The 20,637-nt window shown below is 33.7% G+C and overlaps 1 protein-coding gene across 1 annotated transcript; it reads left to right on the plus strand.

The window, feature by feature from the left end:
* The first annotated feature begins 266 nt into the window (after window positions 1–266).
* Window positions 267–1,640, plus strand: LOC104645087 (uncharacterized). Its single transcript, XM_010316108.1, has 4 exons — window positions 267–326; window positions 388–1,089; window positions 1,147–1,383; window positions 1,428–1,640. Exons 1-4 carry the CDS (start codon window positions 267–269, stop codon window positions 1,638–1,640), a joined length of 1,212 nt encoding a protein of 403 aa, XP_010314410.1.
* Window positions 1,641–20,637: the final 18,997 nt, after the last annotated feature.

The following is a 20,637-nucleotide window of genomic DNA, read 5'->3' on the forward strand; positions in this document are numbered from 1 at the left end:
CGTACTCTTATGAAGTCTATGTATGCTTTACTATGTTTTAAAAGTTTTAAATTTTTCTCAAATTTAACTATACAATTGTAATGAAAGCTAAGAGGAGGTTTCTCTGCGACCTCTGAGAGGTTAAAGACGCCGGTTGCATTCGGATTTCAAAATCCGGGTGTGATAAACTTGGTATTAGTGCATGAGGTTAAATTACCCAGGAAGTAAATCTCAAAACAACCATGTTACGTAGTTTCTAACTTATGGTTGTGAAGCGCGCCACAATCATGACTTTGATACAAGGTGATGTTAAGAATCTTCCATTTTTCTACTCTTTATCGTGCCGTGTAGAGCTTTGAAATTTTGTGTCATTCTAGAATCTAATTCCCTTCTTGTGTATACGTGTAGAAAATCAACACAAGGAGAAACGCAGGAAGAAGAGTCGAAGAAGCAGCTGCTGAAGGCAACCAAGCTCCTCCTCAAGCCCCAACTGCTGGAGTGCAAGTGCCTGTCAACCCAGTTGTGTTGACGGATGGACAAGTAAGAGGAGCACTAGTTCAGATGGCCCAAGCAATCACCACTCAGGCACAAACTATCACAGCTCAGGCCACTAGAGAGGGTGCTCCTAGGGAGAACCTACATGCTAGTACCATGGCTAGCAGACTGAGGGCCTTTACTAGAATGAATCCTCAAGTTTACTATGGGTCCAAGACTAATGAGGATCCCCAAGAGTTTGTGGATGAGGTTCATAATATTCTCTGTGTTATGGGTGTTAATGAAGAGGAAAAGTCTGAGTTTTCTACTTACCAACTCAAAGATGTAGCTCAGGTGTGGCATAGGATGTGGCGAGATGACCGACCACCAGGAGAAGTTCCCATTACTTGGGACGTTCTTAAGACTTCATTCCTAGAGAGTTTCTTTCCCAGAGAACAGAGAGAGTCTAAGGTTGAGGAATTCATCAACTTACGACAGAGAGGTATGTCAGTTAGGGAATACTCTTTGAAGTTTGTTAAGATTTCCAAATATGCTTCTTCTCTGGTGTCCAATAGTAGGGATGAGATGAGCAGGATTGTGACTGATGTGTCGGAGGATTTGGAGGAGGAATGTCGGGTATCCATGTTGCATGATAACATGGAACATGGTAGGTTGATGGTACATGCATAAAAGGTTGAGGAGAGTCGTCGGAGAAAGAGAAACCAAAAGAGCAAGAATAGGTCCTCGGATCAGTCTGGTTCGAGCAATGGTAATAATTCATTTGGAGTTCGGGATAGGCACAAGTTCAAGAAGGGGAATAAGCAATATGTAATCCTACTCCTTCTAAGAACACTAATGCCAAAGAGGTCAATGAAAGAAATGCCCAGTGTGCTAGAAAGTCGTGTGATAAGTGTGGCCGTTTGCATGGAGGTGAGTGCCTGGTGGGTACTAATATCTGCTATGGGTGCGCCAAGAGTGGGCATATGGTCAGGGAATGCCAACAGATTAGGAATCAGGCTAGGACAGATGATTTGCCTCGGCCTAATCCTACTGCTGCATCAGAACCTCTCAAGAGGAACAAATTCTATGCTTTAAAAGGTAGAGAAGAGCAAGAGAAGTCAGTTGATGTGGTCACTGGTACATTGCATGTCTTCTCTTTTCCTGTGTATGTATTGTTAGATACATGATATATTTTGTCACTTATTACTACTTTAGTATCTAGTAAGTTTGACTTGCTTTCTGAGATCTTGCATGAGCCTTATCTAGTCAGTACTCCCATAGGAGACGACATTAGAGATGAAAGACTACATAAAGAATGCCCAATTAATATTCTTCATAGAGTCACCCATGCTGATGTAATATAATTAGCTATGCTTGATTTTTATATAATATTTGGTATGGATTGGCTCGATAAGTGTTATGCTACTATAGGTTGTCAAAACAGGGTAGTAAGATTTTAGTTTTCTAATGAGTTAGAGCTGGAATGGGAAGGATGTAGTTCAAATCCAACAAGCCAAATAGTTTCCCATCTTAAATCCAATAAGATGTTATCTAAGGGGTGTTTATACCACTTAGTCAGAGTCGATGCCTTAGAACATGAAGTTTCTTCCATAGACTCTGTGTCCATAGTGAATGAGTTTCACGATGTATAATGATCTAAAGAAGATATATTGGTGGGAAGGTATGAAACGAGATATTTCTAAATTGTGGAGGAGTTCCCAAATGGCCAACAGGTTAAGGCCGAAACCTTAAGCCTGGAGGTCTTACCCAGTCGATTGAGATCTAGTTACCCTCACTTGTTCAGTTCTTGAGGTTAGATATATTCTTCCTAAGTCTAATTTTTTTATGATACTCTAAATCTTAGTGCATTAGGCGGTTTTGCTGTTCTAAGTCCATAACTGAGTGTTTTATACTTGCACTATATGAGTTAATATGAGTTCATTCTTGCATTCATGTTGCTATTTTTGTATAGCGTAGACATGATTTTTGTGTTGTATGAGTTATAATGTGCATTAAGTGAAGTTTTATTGAGAAGGAAGTTCCTCAATCTCAAATATGAAGTTTCAGATTAGCTTGATTAATATGCATCATCCAGAGTAAGTGTGAATCAGAAATTCACAAAGATTAAGGTTTCAAGTATGTTAATGTGTTTTCAAAATTAATCTATTTTATTTAAGATGATATGTAGTGTCATTCAGGAATGAATGTTCCTAAGGAAGGGATAATGTAACATCCTAGAAAATATACTCGTCTAGTGAAGAGCCTTTAAAGTTTTAAGAATAGGTATTGGGGGTATATAGGCATCCCAATTCCCAATATTTAGAAACATTGGGCATATTTAAAAATATTGGGCATATTTAAAAATATTGGCTTAAAGGGTGTTAATATTTTTTCTATGTATTAACAAGCTTGTAAAAAAAAATGTACCTGCAATGAAGACCTAAGATAAAAACATATATTTTCTAGCATTTTCAAAGAAGTGTGAGGGATCCACATGTCAAGTCTAGGCACCATAGCACATGTCCAATTAAAATGGTTAGGTAGATCAAGCAGTACTTAAGGACATAGTGAGGATCCTTGAGACAATAAGTAAACATTCCAAATGAACCATCAAAAATAGTTAGTTAGGATAGTACAAGTAATACATGTGCAAGCACATGTGGAAAACGGCTAAGAGGGGGGACCCTCCTAACCAAATTCGGTTAGGCTAGTTAGGGGCAGGTGTGCGCACCGGTCCATCCATGTGGGGCGCAACTCCCTAACAAACTCTACACTCTGACTAACTGACCTAACTAACTAACTAACCTAGGACCAACAAAAAAAAGGGACCTAACAACATAAGACCTAGTCGGGTGACACCAAACCGTGTAACTAACTAAGAGACAACCTAGTACCTAATTTAGGATGGTCCAAAAGGGTTAGTTATGGTTCTAAAAACTTAGGAGTACATTAGTATTATTCTAGGTCCCTTAATTAATTAACTTATCCATTTAATTAATTAATTAAAAATCTTTATGTTGGCCGAATTACTTAGGAAAATTTCATATTTGACTAAGTCAAATGCTCTCCTATTTTTAGTCAACTTAGGAGGGGAGTTTTAGTAATAAACTAATTAGTTTATTCAATTAGCCTTAGATGAATGAGTCAACATTAGTTCCTAAGACTTAGACTCAAGTTCAAACAGTAGAAAAATTAACGACACAAAACAGTAAGCAAACGCACAAAAAAAAAAAGAAAAGTTTCTCTGGATTCTCTTAGGCGATTTCAAGGTTATATTCAAGGTTCGGTGCAAGGTGATATTCGTATATCCAATTATACATAAGGAATGAGTTTTCTCTCCTGGAATTCTTTCTTCAAGAGGCCTTTCAAACATTTTGAATTCATGAATGTCGAAACTAGGGTTGTTCCCAAAGATATTGTTGAACGTCCATCTCCCTATTTATCCTTGTTTTCGATTCTATAAGTATATAGATTTAATCTTGAACATGTTATTGGTATGTGTTGCTAACTGATCATTATGTGTAGGTTCTTGATTTTTTAATGACTAATGAGGCCTATATACTTGATTTATATGATTAGGATACTAGTTATATGAAATAAAGAATGATGTAATGCTTAATTGTGTTCGAGAATGTGAAGTTTTTTAAAAGTCGATTATGAAGTTAGCTACTGTTAAATGTCGACTTGCTTATGTTGAGGATATCATTATAATACATTCATGGGTTTTATTGATATGGCTAGGGATAACATAATGAAATTTGTTTAAGTGAAAGTTTGATTTATGCCAACAAATTGACTAGCAATATATTTTCCAAAAAGTTCAATAGAATTAGCTTACTATATTATTTCATAAAAAATTGGCTAATGATATTCTCATGACCATTGTCTAGTGAAAGTTTTGCTTATGCCAATATATTGGCTAACAATATTCTAGATTACCATAATATGTGAAAAATTAGTCTATGCCAATGAATTGGTTTACAATGTATTTCCAAACTATGATACAAAATTGGCTAATGACTAAGTTATACCAAAAATAAGCATGACCAATATAACTTTTAATTCATAACCAAGGGTATGCCAATCATTGGCACAAGTCCTAACATACCCTTTTCATATGAACTATAAATATAAGTAAGTACATTGAACAAAGTTTATAACGTTCATAAAGAGTGGCATAAAGCTACCAAATGTCATTGAACAATAAAAGGTGAGTAATAACATAATTAAAAGTGTAAGAAATATGAAAGTGACCTGAATGAGGTGTTAAAAGAAGTGAGACAGTTCTCACTCACACCTATATAATTATGCTAAAGATACTCACATAAAAGGGTGTTAATAATCATGAGACAAGTCTCATTAACACCAAGATGATAATGTAAGGTTATATTAACATTTAGTCAAGTATAGAAAGGGATGACCAGTTACCCAAAGAGTTAAGTAAACCCCATAAATAAAAGCAAGCTTCCATAATGTTTGAGTCAACTCTAAAAGATGTAAAGAAAAAGAAGTTGAGCAAAGCACCGATAGACTGGAAATGAGCTTGTGCCAGCATATGTAATCCTTATGAGATGAGGATACCACCAAGGTGGATAATTAGTCTCCGTATATCTCCTAGTCTTCGAACTATGTTGCTAGCATAGAAACTAGCCAGTGGATTCCCCTTTTTAGTGTGGGGCAAACACTAGATATCATGCTAGCTCATATGATCTAGGTTCACTGAACTTGGTTTTCACTTAAGCGGTGAACCACCCCTTTTTGGTGTGGGGCAGAAACTAAATTTCATGCTAGCTCATATGATCTAGGTTCACTTTGACCAATGAACATCCATTTTCAGTGTGGGGAAGACACTGGATATAATGTTAGATCGCATGATCTTAATGCTAAAGATTTCTTTAAAAAAGTAAGAATGAAAGAAAGAAGAAGAAATGTAATTTTAAAGTGAGCTAAGAAAGTAAGAGCTTAAGTATGTCAAATCATATGTGGTTGATAAAGAATGAAGTTTTAACAAGTTATTGGCTTGTGACAATTAATATATATTCTCCAATATCTTAACGTTATGCAAATGATCAAATAATGGGCTTAGCCAAATCAAAACTGGCTTATAATGACTTCTTATTTTATGCCAATAAAGGGGAGTAAAACATAATGGCAAATCAATGTACCACAATCTCCATAATGTGAAAAGTATGAAATAAGTGTCCTAGCCAATAAAGATAGCTTATAAAGATTTGAATCCCAATTTGACAAGAATGGAAAGAATAACTTGTAGTAAGGGTAGCCAAATCATTTCCTTAGTCTTTTGAATTACTTACTTGATTCATTGTGGGTATGAGACTACAATGAATTAGTGAACTTTTAAGTAAAACATAAGGTTTAATAGATCTTTGAACCACAACAACAAGAAGAAAAAGACTTAAAAAAAAACTAAGTGTTGGGGAAGGAGCTCTCGAGTTCGGAGGAGAAAATTTCAAAATATTCGTTTGAGTTGTTCTAAAATTATGTTCATGATTCTAAGGTCTTATGTTCTTATAGAATGTGAGTTGTGTTCTTTGAATGGATTAAAATATGTCATATTCATACCATAATTCACAAATAACGAATTAAGAAAGTCTAGTGACTTCACTTTCCAGAAAAGACATGTTTTAATCGAAAGAGCTTTCCTTGATCATACATAGTCCTTATGTGTATATGTGCATATACCAACACTTAGTACTAGTGTGTTATAACCCTATACTATTATATTTTATAGGAGCAGGTCAGAGAGCAGATTAAAGACTTATTAAAGCGGTTTGGATCAGCGATCTCTAGACTTTGGTAGGTCCTCTTGAGTTTGAGGATCATACACCATATAATTCTAGCTTATTACTTTAGATATAGCTAGTGTATGTTGTCCCTAGAGTTTCATTTTAGACTTTTATTCAAAGCTTGGTATTAAGGCCGTTTCACAAACTACTAAGATGTATTCATTTCTTCGTTGAATTGCTTAATAGATTGTAGGTGGTTTTTTAGTTTAAGTCATCAGAATACTATTCTATATAGTAATCTTATGAAGTCTATGTATACTTCACTATGTTTTAAAATTTTTAAATTTTTTGTAAATTTAACTATATGATTGTGATGAAAGCTAAAAAGAGACTTGTCTGCGACCTCTAAGTGGTTAACGACACCGGTTGCATTTGAATTCCAGAATTCGGGTGTGATAGTTGATACTACGTGGAGATCGAGTTATGCATTGGGAGTTTCTTTGTTTCTACAACATTTCATTTACTTTATAGTTTATTAGGATATTGTGGGTCTTGTCCACTTCCATCTTTGTCATTTAGAGGCTTCATAGATAGTCATTACAGTTGAGAAGTCTGTATCATTTATTTTGTTAAATATTTTAAAGACATAAGTTTCTTATTTTAAGTCGAGTTGAATATATCATTTTTATTCATAGTTATTCATTTGAGTTTCGATGAGCTTTATTATGTTTTAAGGTTTGTATGCTTTAGTTAGTTTTCAGCTTGTAGTCAGAGAGGATGAGATTTCTCTTAGGGACCACCAATAGTTCTCGAGTGTTGGCCACATCCAGGGTGTATGCTTGGATCATGATAAAAGATTGTTGAGAAAACTTCTTAACTATAAGAATCATTATGTCAGAAAACCTTTTAACATGGATGTATTGAGTAATATGTGATAAATAATTTGTGTTGGCCACTACTCATTCTAATACTACTTGCGAATTACCACTTGTAACGACCTGATTCTGTCATTATGAAAAAGTCAATGAAGAAAGAATTGGGGTCTGAAAATCTTTTGGTAGTAACTTGGAATTTCCCAACCTAGTCTAGATTTGTATGAAAACGGAGGAATCAAGGCTTAGGAAAATTAAGTAATGAATGAGATATCTAATTGTGAATTTGATTACATGAATGGATATCTAAGACTATAATGAACCCGTACCATTTTATGGAATTAAACTTATGCGAGTAGAACTCCTAAATATGATCTTTTCGGTAATGGGTACATTCTTTCTCCATTGACGCCGCTAGAACGGGATTCTGGGTGCTGGAGCGGTGCCACTGTAGAAGGACAAACGCGACTTAAAGTCTCTAATAAACCCCTAAACTACCATATGTGATATTTTTTTTGACTTTAAGGGCTAAGGAGGCGACCCCATACGAGTTGTTGATAGTTTTCCCCATTCTTTAGGCTAAAGGTAAGGGTTTAACACCCCAAATCTATTTTCATCTATAGAACCTATTTCTTTGGTTATTATTGATGGAGAAGGGTTTTGATATAAGAATTATGATGAAAAATCCCTAAAATTTGGGTATTAGGATTTTGGGTTGGTCTAGGGTTATTGTTTTTTTTATAGAATAATTAGACCTTTAATTTTTGATCCTTGCATATATTAATTGTTGTATACCTTGAACAAGCAGAAAGAATCCGGAAAGGGAAGATTCAAGTTCCTTAAGGAATGAAGCTTGGATTAAAGATAGGAAATAGTTATGATTTCATGTTTGTGTGATATATGTTGATTATTGCTTTGTTATAATGAATGTATATATGCGAATGTTGCATTATTTATTGCCCTAATTGTAAATAAGGATAACTGAATAAATGTATGCCATGAATTTCCTCTTGTTGTATAATCTTGATGATGTACTTTTGTTTGTGATTGTAGTGTGTGATTTGGGATCGTATTGCCATGTTCCGGTAAGGTAACTTGGATCCAGTTGCCACGTTCTGACACGACTATTTGATAGGGTTGCCACATTCCAACACAACTATTGGATCGGGTTACAACGTTCCGACAGAACTATTGGATCGATTTCACACGTTTCAACACAACTATTGGATCGAGTTACCACGTTTTGGCACAACTATTGGATTGGATTGCCATGTTCTGGCAAGATAACACTTTAGGAGTGGGTTTCGTGTGAGGACCATTGAATTATGTTGTGTATCTACTTGTGATGATTACGTTTATACCTAATAATTATTGATATTGAAAGACTATTTATTGCTCTAAAATGATTTAATTGTATATTGTTTAGAATTGTGAAACTATTTTTTGATGTGAATGATGATACTTTATATTTTTGGTGTATGTCTATTTTATAATGTTGTGGTTATTTATATATGTTTCACTTAGTGGGATAGCTGCGTGATCCTACCAGTACATTGTGGTTGTGTACTAATACTGCACTCTTATTTTTTTTAAGTACAAGACATCTTCCAACAGCTATTGATAGACCTCGTTTAGAAGATCAATGACCATTTCGAATTCAAGGGTGAGCTAGTTCTCCCGGGCTACCTTGAGTTCTCTTTGGCTTAAGTCCACTCTTTTGAACCCAAACTATTTGTTAAGGTGTTGTTTAGTTTTGGGGTTGTACCTTTTCTTGTTAGACTTGTCGTTAGTAGAGTTTTGGTACAATGACTTCCAGGTTCTATGGGTTGTATTTTTGTATTCGTGTTAGTTTATTTGTTTGGTTCCTTAATAAATAATTTAGTTATTTAAAACTATTTTGTATCTTTGAATAACTAGTTTTGGTTTAGTTTCTTAATTTGGGTTGTAGTAGTGGTTCTCTCACCGGACGATTAGTTTGGGTGCCAATCACAACGGTTAGGGTCGTGACAATTTGATATCAAAACCTAGGTTTGTTGATCTCATTGTACCAAAATGAATCTAGTAGAGTCTTGTGGAACGGTACAATGACGTCTGTACTTTTCTTTAAGAGGCTATAGGACTTTAGGAAAATCTCACTTCTTTCTACTTCTTTATGCTATGACTTGAACCCAATTTGTATCTAGGTGATACAAATTGGTGTCTTTCCTCCGTAACTTTACGGTTTGAACTAAAGCAACAAAAGTGGTAACACCATCGCTAGAAAGAGTGGATGTGTATACGCTACCGATAGCGGAATAGGGTTACCATTTGAACAAATATCCATCGTCTCAGATAGATGACCTATTTGACCAATTGCAAGGCGTATCGATTTTCTCTAAGATTGATTTAAGGTTTGGTTACCATCAGCTAAAGATTGACGGGATTAATTATTTGGGTTCGACTAAGTTCTATTATTGAAATTAGCAGCTTTGTGGGGGCTTGGTAAGTACTATTGTCACTTGTGGTATGAGTTGATTCCAATTCGTATCTTCCGATTCCAATTGGTATACCAACGAAGTAAACTAGATTAAACACAAGAAAGTTAATTGGAACTGAGAGGGTTCCAATTGGTGTCTGGCCTTAGGGACCATATAAGGAATGACTGATAGTCATTTATGGAACAAACTAATTAAATAAAAATTTGGACTTATTTGTAAATTGTAACTTGAGACGGTGAATGTGTGCTTCTACTTATCTTAAATTAACTATGAATGTAAAATAACTATTACTTTAACGCTTTGCTATGATTATGTTCCTAGTATTGCTTGACTGAATGTGATTTGTGTAATGTGTTAGTATAAATGTTGAAAGTGTGCCAGTTGTATCGCTTCAGTGTCGTGGAACTTGTTGTAAAAGAAAAATCATCAGGAGATTAGGCAAAAGGGTCTAGATAAATTACGATGTAGTTTGTAATAGAGAAATATTGATGTGCATTATGACCTACCGATAATCGTATGAATGTGCGGGTGTATCCTAGGAATGAGTGAGTTACAGTATTGAATGTAACATAAGATAAATTGTGGAATGTGTGTCGTTAGATTGACTTGGGGTAACTAATGATTGTCCTAGCTATGGGGTTTATTCTAAAGGTTCTTATTAAACCTAGACATTGGCGAAATTAAATAGTATAGAAAACACAATGGAAATTTTATCCTGGGTTCTGGTCTAATTAGAGCCACTAAATGGATTTATTCCACTAGAGCGGGACAAAGGGAGGCATAACCTCCCCCGTTTTTCCCTATTTTCCTAGTAATAATTATGGACCCTAAATTGTACCTCAGTGTTCAAGAATCGAATATAAGTTATAAGGTGTGTTAAAATTATGGAAAACCTAGGCATATGAGGGTCGAATATAGTGATCAAAAGTGATTAAATTGTTGTGACCGAATGACTTATGTGTTGTTGATTTGGATTCTACTTATTCATATGTGTCAGTTCAATTGCCTTGAGATTTGATGTGGTCTGTGAATATGCTTGATGCCCTCATTCATATTTCTATCCTAGTTGAGTAGTCAATCACAGTCACCCACATTTATTGAGTTTTTCTATTGTGTGGTGGATTTTCATATTTGGATTGATTTGGTTATGTTTGATATGATTGACTCGATATAATATTCGGCATGACTTGATTGTACCCCCTATTAAACCAAACTTAATTTTGATGCCAAGAATGTAACTCTAGATATCCTCGGTAGGAAAAGATCAGATTGGGAAGGGGTGTACAAGATTAAACTAGCTAAGATCATATCTTTCATTCAGTCTAGGAAGCTGGTAAGACAGGATTGTTTGGCATAATTGGATCATATTCAGGATTTTGTAGTCAAATCCCCCTCTATTGTGTCTATTCCTGTGGTGTTAGAATTGAGAGAGCTTAAAGCTCAAATCCATGGGATTCTTGATAAAAGTTTCATCCGTCCTAGTATTTTCCCGTGGGGGTACTCTTGTCTTGTTGTTAAAAAGAAGGAGGGTAGTATGAGGACTGGTCATTTTATCTTAAGGCATAAGGGAGTGAATTAGTACTAAAATGACAAGTTCATGGATAAATAAAGTTCCATTAAGTATATTTGGGTGAAGGCAATGAATAATTTTAGAAAGTGCATACGAAAAATTGTGTTAGTCCTTTGAATTCGATGAGTGTACTTGAGTTTGAGGTTTATTTAGACAAAAAATACTTGCATCATACTCAGGGATGAGTGAACATAATGGTAATAAGAGTTCATAGGGGATAGTGACGAGATACAACTATGTAATAAGATTGTTTGCTAAACAAATTTGGTGTAGTAAGTTATGACTTGCGAGTATCTAAGGTCGTAGTTTTCCAATATTGGTGGATAACGTGTTGTATGGAATGTTTGAAGAGATCGTGGGACATCACTCGAATACAATTTAAAAGAGCTAGAGTCAAAATGAAGAAAATAGTGGGATGACTGCTACCATTAGAGTAAGGCGATAGAAAAAATATCGTATTGACTGCAAGGGCTGAAGAGATATATTTAGAGGCATAAATAATTGAGTAAAGAGATACATGTTTATTTTGTGATGACGTGGCTATGATAATAAGGTCACAAGTCTGTCAGATTGGTTAAAAACTATTGAAAAAAGACTTGAGAAAGAACTGTACAGACATTAGCTTGACTGTGATGATAAGCTCTTTAATTTTGTTAAGTAAGTAATGAGTACAGTAGTATCTTAGGAAAGGATACTGTGAGATTGATGGAGACGTAATCAATCATAAGCAAAGACCCATGAATTCCAAAAAAAAACTTTTGAGGTATAAGGTAGTGTTGATAAATAAGGGGATTGTGTTATACGGTTGAATTTATAATTCACATTTTCATTGTAAAACTACATTCGTGGTTATATGTTTTTTGAAGGTATGAATTTTCAAAGGTGTGGAATGGTAACTTGTATCAAGTATTGAACATTTAAAAAGACTTACATTTGGTTTGAGTTGTAAAGTTTATTACTTTTGATCTCTACAATACCTAAGAAAGGTTTTCATTTAAAAGTGTTGTCTTAGAGTAAGGTAAATGGTCAGAGTGCTGCTGATGGTGGTTAGTATTGAGTGTGTAAGATCCAATGGAAAAATTTGGAAAGTATGCAGAATCAAGTGAATGTAAATGACTGGTATCAACTCTTCAAAGGAAAACCTTTCGCGTTATTCCATAAATTCCTATGTGGACCATCTATTTATTTTTGTACATAGTTGCGAGTGTGATGAACTAACTAGTCTCACACGTGTTTTCCCTTTTCAGGATGGTTCCCTAGTGGTGGTCAGTTGTATTGATCCTGCGACGTTCTCTTGGTTGAGTGGGATGATTTTTGAAGACGTGGTTAATTCAGATGACTTATGTGGTATGGTCTTGGAATTGTTTAAGTATTTTAATGGTTACACTTGTGCCACCTTGCTTATGAGAAATGGTAGAAGATCTACCTTGCATATTGATCGTTGTTCAACAATCTTGATTTTTAGCTTGTAGTCAAGGTCATGTATCAATTATGTGTGATTGCATGTGGGGATTTGGATAAAATTCCGCAGTTCTTAAGAGGTAATCTACAATTACTAAATCCAGCATTTCGATAGTGTTGTTGGATAGTTTGTATGGTTGGACATGCCTCTCAAGGAGTATCTGATGTCTAAAGATTGGAATTTATGGAACTTAAGCTTATGGCAGTTTATGTCGTGAGATGGAGATGTTGATAAGAACTATGTTTATTTGGGTATTATGAGCGTGTGTTAGTGTGTTTAGATTCATCTATAATTGTAGTGAGTTTTTATTTAGGAGTTTATCATGGTATTATGAGAAATGATCGGTGTTGATGTTTGTGTCAAGCCCTTGATAACATGTGCAGACATGTGTACGATCAACTGTGGTGGTTATTGAGATTCATTTTGTTGATTAGGTAAGTTATACAAAATAATATTTATCGCTTGAGTGTTGAGATGAATCCATTGATGAATAATAAGGGAGGATGTGTAGTATTGAATTGGTTGGTTTGAGGTTGGATATGTGAAAACCTTAGGGGGTAGTGAGATTCGGTAAGAAGGTCAAGTGAGACAAGTATACCTAGTAATTCAACGTTTCAGATACTACTCTACCTTTATTTTATCAAAATTTTTCCTAGTTGGTCACTGGGGGTGAGTGATGGGTAAATTGGAGGCATCAAGTTGTAGGGAAATTTATTAATGGTTGAGAGATATAAATATGAATTTTATTACATGAATAGATAATTAAGACGATAAGGAACCTTTACAACTTTATGGAATCAAATTCCATAGAGTAGAACTCCCAAAAATGATCTTTTCGTGAATGTGAACATTCTATCTCCATCAAGGCCGCTAGAACGGGATTCTGGACGCTGGAAAGGTTCCGCCGTAGCAGGATGGGTCTGTTCTAGTGGGTCTGACGCGACTTAAAGTATCTAATAAACCCCTAAATGACCATATGTGGTATTTTCAACTTTTAGGGTTAAAGAGGCAACCCTAGACGAGTTCTTGACAGTGTTTCACCATTCTTGAGACTAAAGGTAAGGTTTTAATACCCTAAATCCATTCTCCAATCCGTAGAACCTATTTTCTTAGGATATTAAGAATGGAAAGGGTTTTGATCGAAGAATTATTGTGGAAAATGCCCTAATTTTGGTATTAGGATCTTGGGTTGGTCGAGGGTTATTGGGTTTTTTTACAATAATAAGACCTTTGAATTGTTGATCATTGCGTATATTTATTATTTTAGACCCAGATTAAGCATAAATAATCCGGAAAGAAAAAATTCAAGTATCTTAGGGGATTCAAGCTTGGATTCGTATGATGGTTGTGATTTCATGCTGGTGTGATATATGTTCGTAATTTCTTTGTTATAATATACGTACATATGCGAATGTTGCATTGTTGATCATTCTAAATGTAAATAAAGATAATTGAATAATTGTGTGACATGAATCACCTCTTTTTGTATGATCTCGATGATATACTTGTCTTTGTGATTGTTGTGGGTGATTGGGAATCGTATTAGCACTTCTGGCAAGATAACTTGGATTGGCTTGCCACATTTCGGCACAACTATGGGATTGGATTTCCACGTTTTGGTATAACTGATGGATTGGGTTTCCACGTTACGTTACAACTATTGAATTCGGTTGCCATGTTTTGTCATCACTATGGGATCACATTGCCACGTTTCGGCAAGCTAACAATTCGGGATTGTGTTCAGTGAAATGACTATTGAGTTGTTTTGTATATCTACTTGTGATGATTACATTCATACATAATGATGATTGATATTTAAAGACTATTTGTTGGTCTAAAATTATTTAATTGTATATTTTTAAGAAATGTGAAACTATTCATTGATCTGAATGGTGATGATAATATGTTTGATGTATGCTTGGTTTATAATGTTGTGGTTACTTATATATGCTTCACTTAGTGGGATAGTCAAGTGATCCTACCAGAACACTGTGGTAGTGTACTGATACTTCACTTGTTCTTATTTGTGAGTATAAAGCATCTTCCTGCGGCTATTGATAGACTTGGTTTAGAAGATAAATTACCATTTTGAATTCAAGGGTGAGCTAGTTCTTCCGGGCTGCCTTGAGTTCTATTGGGTTTAAGTCCACTTTTTGTTGTACTAAGACTATTTGTTAAGATGCTGTTTAGCTTTGGGGTTGTATCCCTTTCTTCTTAGACTTGTCTTTAGTAGATATTTGGTACAATGAGTTTCAGGTTTTAGGGGTTGTATTTTCGCATTCGTGTTAGTTCATTTGTTTAGTTCTTTAATAAATAATTCAGTTATTTAAAAATGCTTTTGTATCTTTGAATGCCTAGTTTTTTTTTAGTTGCTTAGTTTGGGTTATAGTACTGGTTCTCCCACTAAATGGTTAGTGTGGATGCCAATCACGACAATATAGGTCGTGAAACAACTTCTATTCCAACAATGAAGATAGTCAATCAAAGATCTAAGTATAGACGATTGTGATGATTTTTCTGTAAAAGGTGCAAATGAAGCACCTTTAAATAGTAACGTTAGTAAATGAAAATTACTTGAATATCAAAATTTTCTTTTAAATGAATAAATTAGATCTAATCTCTAGCATTTCTACATTGAATAATGTAATTAAACTACAAAAACTACAAAGTAACTGATACTTACTTAAATTTACAATTTTTGTATTAATGATTTCATGTGATTCAATCTCTAACATCTCTGCATTTAATAAAGTATAACTACTTAAGAGAAATATTTAATAAATCAGTTAGTTGCTACAATTCTCCATTATATTATAAAGGGTCAAATAAAAACCTTTGAAGTAGTGTTTCAAAAGGCAGGAGCGTGAGGCGAGGCGTTCTATACAGTGCGGGTTGAGGCGTAAGCCTCGACATACCGGGCGTAAGTCCCATGGATATGCGGGGCGTAGTCTCATGTATATTCAAATTTATAGTTTTATTACTAATAAAATAAGCAAAATTAGACCTTTAAATGATTTATGATTTTTATTTTAAATAACTATTAATAATCAATAATGAAGAAAAAATATTATAATTATTATTTGAGAAATATCATTCAACCAATAATAAAAATATGATTTAAAGCAAAATAAAAAAAAAGATATTAAAAAAATAAACGCTCACTAATAATAAAAATATGATTCAAAGAAAAAAAAGATTTAAGAAAATAAAAACGCTCGGGAGTACGTTTTTGCACGCAGGACTTACGTTTTTAAATTCAGGGCTTACACCTCAAATTTTTGAACTTACGTCTTATGGATCTATGTTTTTAGTTTACGCACTAGAGCGTTTTTGATACCCCCGCCCCGTGACTCGCCTCAAAAACATTTTTTAAAAACACTTCTTTGAACTATTCAAAATTTAACATAAATGTCATAATTCAATACTTTGGTCTAAAGATGTCTGTGCCGTCAATAATTTGTTCCAATAATGCCCCTACGACCCTACCATAGTTTGGTTAAAAAATGTACCTATCGTTATTTTATGTGTCAAAATTCCCTTTTCATAATAAATGATTATTTCTTTTCTTTTTGAACTTATTTTATTTCTAATAGAAATATTACTTTAAAGAATCTTATTGTTGTTTATTTTCTTTTTAAATCACTTTACCTAATATATAAGTAGAAAATATCAACTTTTACTTTTTAATCTCATTTATCAATTAAAATAGAATGACAACGTGTACATTTTAGGTATTAATCCATTACTTATTTCATTTCGATAACAAAAAAAAATCTAGTAAAAAGAAAAATATTTGTACTAAATCTTTTTCAAGTTGATATAGGATAAACATGTTCCAATAAAAATTGTTATTAGGAAAAAAATGTATCTGAAAAATAAAGGGAATAGAGGAGAAAACCATTAGAAGATGCAACAATACATATGTCACCGATAAAATTGACAGACTCTTCGAAACTATCGATTAACAGTGGTGATTCCTTGGATGAGAGAAAGAAACAGCTTTGAAAATGTTTCTCTACACAAAATAAACCAAATAGGTAGGGTTTGGGCCATTGGAGACGACAACAGTAAATTCAGCAATGAACTTCCGTTTGTTCTTTGATACGCAAGTACACCTTGCTAGCGATTTCAAAGACAAACCATTCAATATTTTGTTTATGCTTTTCTCTTAAACAAACCATTAGCGTTGCCTACTATCATTCTAATACTACTTTCATATTGCAACTTCTGTTCCAACAGCGAAAATGGTCAACCAAGGATCTAAGGATAGATGATTATGAATATTTTTATGTAAAAAATGGAAAAGAAACACCTTTATATAGTGAAGCTAGTAAATGAAAATTACTTGAATATCAAAAATTTTCTTATAAACGAGTAAATCAGATCTAATCCCTAACGATTTCTACATTCAATAAAATAACGAAACTACAAAAAATACAAAGAAACTGTTAATTACTTGAATATGACAATTTTCGTATGAATGATTTCATGTGATCCAATCACTGACATTTCTGCATTTAATAAAGTATGACTATATATGAGAATTATTTATTAAAATTAGTTAGTCTCTAGAATTCTCCATTATTATTATAAAGAGTCAAAAAATCCCTTGAACTATGCGAAATTAAACATAAATGTCATAAGTTAATACTTCGGCTTAAAAATGTCTTTGTTGTCAATAATTTGGTCTAATAATTTCCCTACCGTAGTTTGGTTAAAAATATCTCTATTGTTACTCTATCTGTCAAAATTCAGTTTTAATAATAAATGTATTATTTCTTTTCTTTTTGAACATATTTTATTTCGAATAAAAGTTTACTTTTAAAATTTTTATTGTTTATTTTCTTTTAAAATTACTTTCACTAAAAATATAAGTAGGAAATACCATTTTTTAAACTTTTTAATCTCACTTATCAATTAATTTAGAATAATGACATGTGCATTTTAGCTAATAATATCGACCAGTAACCCCATTACTAATTTCATTTCGATAACAACCAAATAAAATTCTAACAAAATAGAAAATATTTGTATTTCTTAATATATTTTTTGAATTGATATAGGATAAATATGTTCCAATTTGGTATCTTCCTCCATTCTAAGCTTGACAAAACACCTCAAAAAAATGTACTTTGTTTGTTATAATCTTCAATGCAATGCATATCTGCTATATAATCTCATAATTGATAAATTGATTATAAGTAGAAATGTTGTGTTTAATGAAAAATTGATTACAAGTAGGAATTTTAATTCTGGGAATGTGAGATCGAATATTCAACTTCATCTATTGAGGAAGAACTTGCAACAAATTCTACTCCTAGAAATTAGGTATTCAAAATGCAATCATTACTGCTAAGTCAATCAAAAAATTGGCTTATTGGTATTGATTTATTTGATAAATGGTTGGCGAAAGAATTAAAAACTTTTAATTAATGACTTATAGATGTGGGGAGGATATTTATTTTTTTTATCGAGTAAATTGTTAATCCGTTAAGACTTATCATACATACACATTTAATTTAGATATCTCAGCCTCATTTAATATTTTGGACTAAGAATAAGATAGACGATTTTATTAATTTTTGTGTAAAAGGTGGAAATGAGAAACGTTTATACATCAACGTTCATATATACAAGTATAAATAACTAAAAAATTACGATAATTGCCACTATATAATAACTAAATTAAATAGCTAATAATTAAATGAAAATTGCTTCAATATGAACATTTTCTTATAAATGAGTAAATCAGATACAATATGTAATATTTCTGCATTCAGTGAAGTAAGACTATATATAATAAATATTTAATAAAATCAATGTCCCTAAACTTCTCCATTCTTAATTTAAAGGGTCAAACCCGCCTTTAGACTACGCACATTTGAACATAAACGTCATAATTAATCATACTCTCCTAACTCGACAGAAACAAGAAACACGAAACAAATACTCCCTTTGTTCAAATTACTTGTCTTGTTTAGAATTTACACGTCCCTCAAAAAATAATGATTGACATGAATATTTAGACAAAGTATCCATTTTATTTAATGTGCTCTATAGCTATTTTTGTGATCTTCTATGTACAAGAAACAAAATTATGTAGCAAATTTAAAAGGCTTTAAAACCTCAAGGCAGACATCAGTACATGCATCACCTACATTCAACCCCAAGCAGAAGCAATATCTATTGAATTACTGGCTAACTTGTTAAATACCATGTCTGATCAAATTACTCTAAGCAAAATCTATTGATTTACATGTCCACAATCTGATCAAATTACTCTAAGCAAAATCTATTGAATTACATGTCCACAAGCATAAGAAATCTATTAAAACTACAAGCATCAAGCCAGCAATTTAAAACATCCCAAAGATAACAGCCATTTCATTCCCTGTATGTTGATTAGCAAACACGGAAACAGAAAATAGATGAAACAAACAGAAAATAAAATCAGAGTGTCACGACGCAGACCGCCGTTATTGACACCCATACTTCAACTCGGTGGGAGAACCACTACTAGCAACCAACTAAAGCAAAAAATCTAAAACTAAGGTTTTTTAAGTTATGGAAGCAAGTTGAATAGCTAAACACGATGTTTCATTACTAAATAAGGATCAAATAACTAACTAACAATACGGAAGAATAAACCAAGAATCTGAAAGTCAATATACCAAAACTACAAGATATCCAACTAACAAAATCTCGAATGAACTAAACTGTATCTAAAACATTTTCTAAGTCTGAAATGGTGGACATAGACCAAGCAGAGTTCCTTGGAAGCCCCCAAACGATGTCACTCACCATTGAACTCGGACCGATAACTGATCTACTCTGTGAGGTCTATCAACAGTCGCACGAAGATGCTCTGTATTCAACAAAAATAAGAGCAGGTGCATAATCAGTACAGAACCACAATGTATTGATAGGATAACGCGGCGATAACACAAGTCCAACATAAACAAGTCAATACAACGTTACTATCACATGCAATATAGATCACATACTCAATATTATCAACAGACAGAACAACAACACAATTCACCTGCTTTCACGTAGTTGGTCCTCTCACAGAACCTAAAGTCAAACCTGTTAGCATGCTGGTACGTGGAAATTTGATCCCATTTTATGTTTGACACAGAAATCCGATCTAATTTTATGATATAACGTGGCAATCTGACCCAAATTAGCTTGCCCGAACATGGCAATCTGATTCCCAATCACACAACACAATTACAATTACAATTACATCATCAATAATCATATGTTATTTCATGATTTCATGGTAATGACAATCACACCTCGCATTTTCAAAGTGATCAACATTGCAACATGCATACATAAACAAGTATCACAATGAAGCAATACAAGAATATGATGTACATCATATAATCACAATCATCACCTACCTCGAAGCAAGCAAGAAACCCTAAACAACTTGATCCTTCCCTTTCCATATTCGTTTTGCTTGTTCGTGGTCTACAATAAACAATTTATATATGAAAATCATTATGGAAACCCTAAATTCCTGGAAAACTCACAATCGATGATCCCGAGTTCAAAACCTGTGAACCTAACTAGTGAATTAGGGTTAATTCCACCAAACATTCTACGAATCGAAAAACGTGTTCGGAGAGTGTAAAGCTTATATTTACCTTCAATAATGGTGGAAAATGAGTTGTAATAGACCACGGGCTGTCTATTAGATCAAAAAGTCAAAAAATACAATATAAGGTCGTCGAACGATTTTATTTACTAATTTTAAACCTGTCATCCCGCTACAACAACACCCATCCCGCTTGAGCGGTGTCGCTGCAGTGACACTAATCCACTGTAGCGGCAAAAAGTAAACCAATGAGCTTCCCTTGAAAAATCCCAAAATTCTTTCATTCCATCTCTGACTTGCCCGCTACAGCGACACCTCTTCTGCTGTAGCGGCGTCGCAGCAGCAACAAGCAGCGGCACAAAGTGAGGCAGTGATCTCCTTAAGGGAATTTTACTTCTCTATTTTGACAGCCTAGTCTTAACTCACTATTTTTAGAAAATTCCCTTAATGCTA

This window comes from Solanum lycopersicum, chromosome 12 (genome assembly GCF_036512215.1).
Source record: "Solanum lycopersicum chromosome 12, SLM_r2.1".
Taxonomy (NCBI): domain Eukaryota; kingdom Viridiplantae; phylum Streptophyta; class Magnoliopsida; order Solanales; family Solanaceae; genus Solanum; species Solanum lycopersicum.

Excerpts from the sequence above, each read along its gene's own strand:
- LOC104645087 (XM_010316108.1), top strand. The coding sequence starts at position 267 with ATGACTTTGATACAAGGTGATGTTAAGAATCTTCCATTTTTCTACTCT. Across the intron at positions 327-387 it reads TCTACTCTTTATCGTGCCGT|AAAATCAACACAAGGAGAAA; the intron begins GTAGAGCTTTGA and ends GTATACGTGTAG. Across the intron at positions 1,090-1,146 it reads ATTTGGAGGAGGAATGTCGG|GTTGAGGAGAGTCGTCGGAG; the intron begins GTATCCATGTTG and ends CATGCATAAAAG.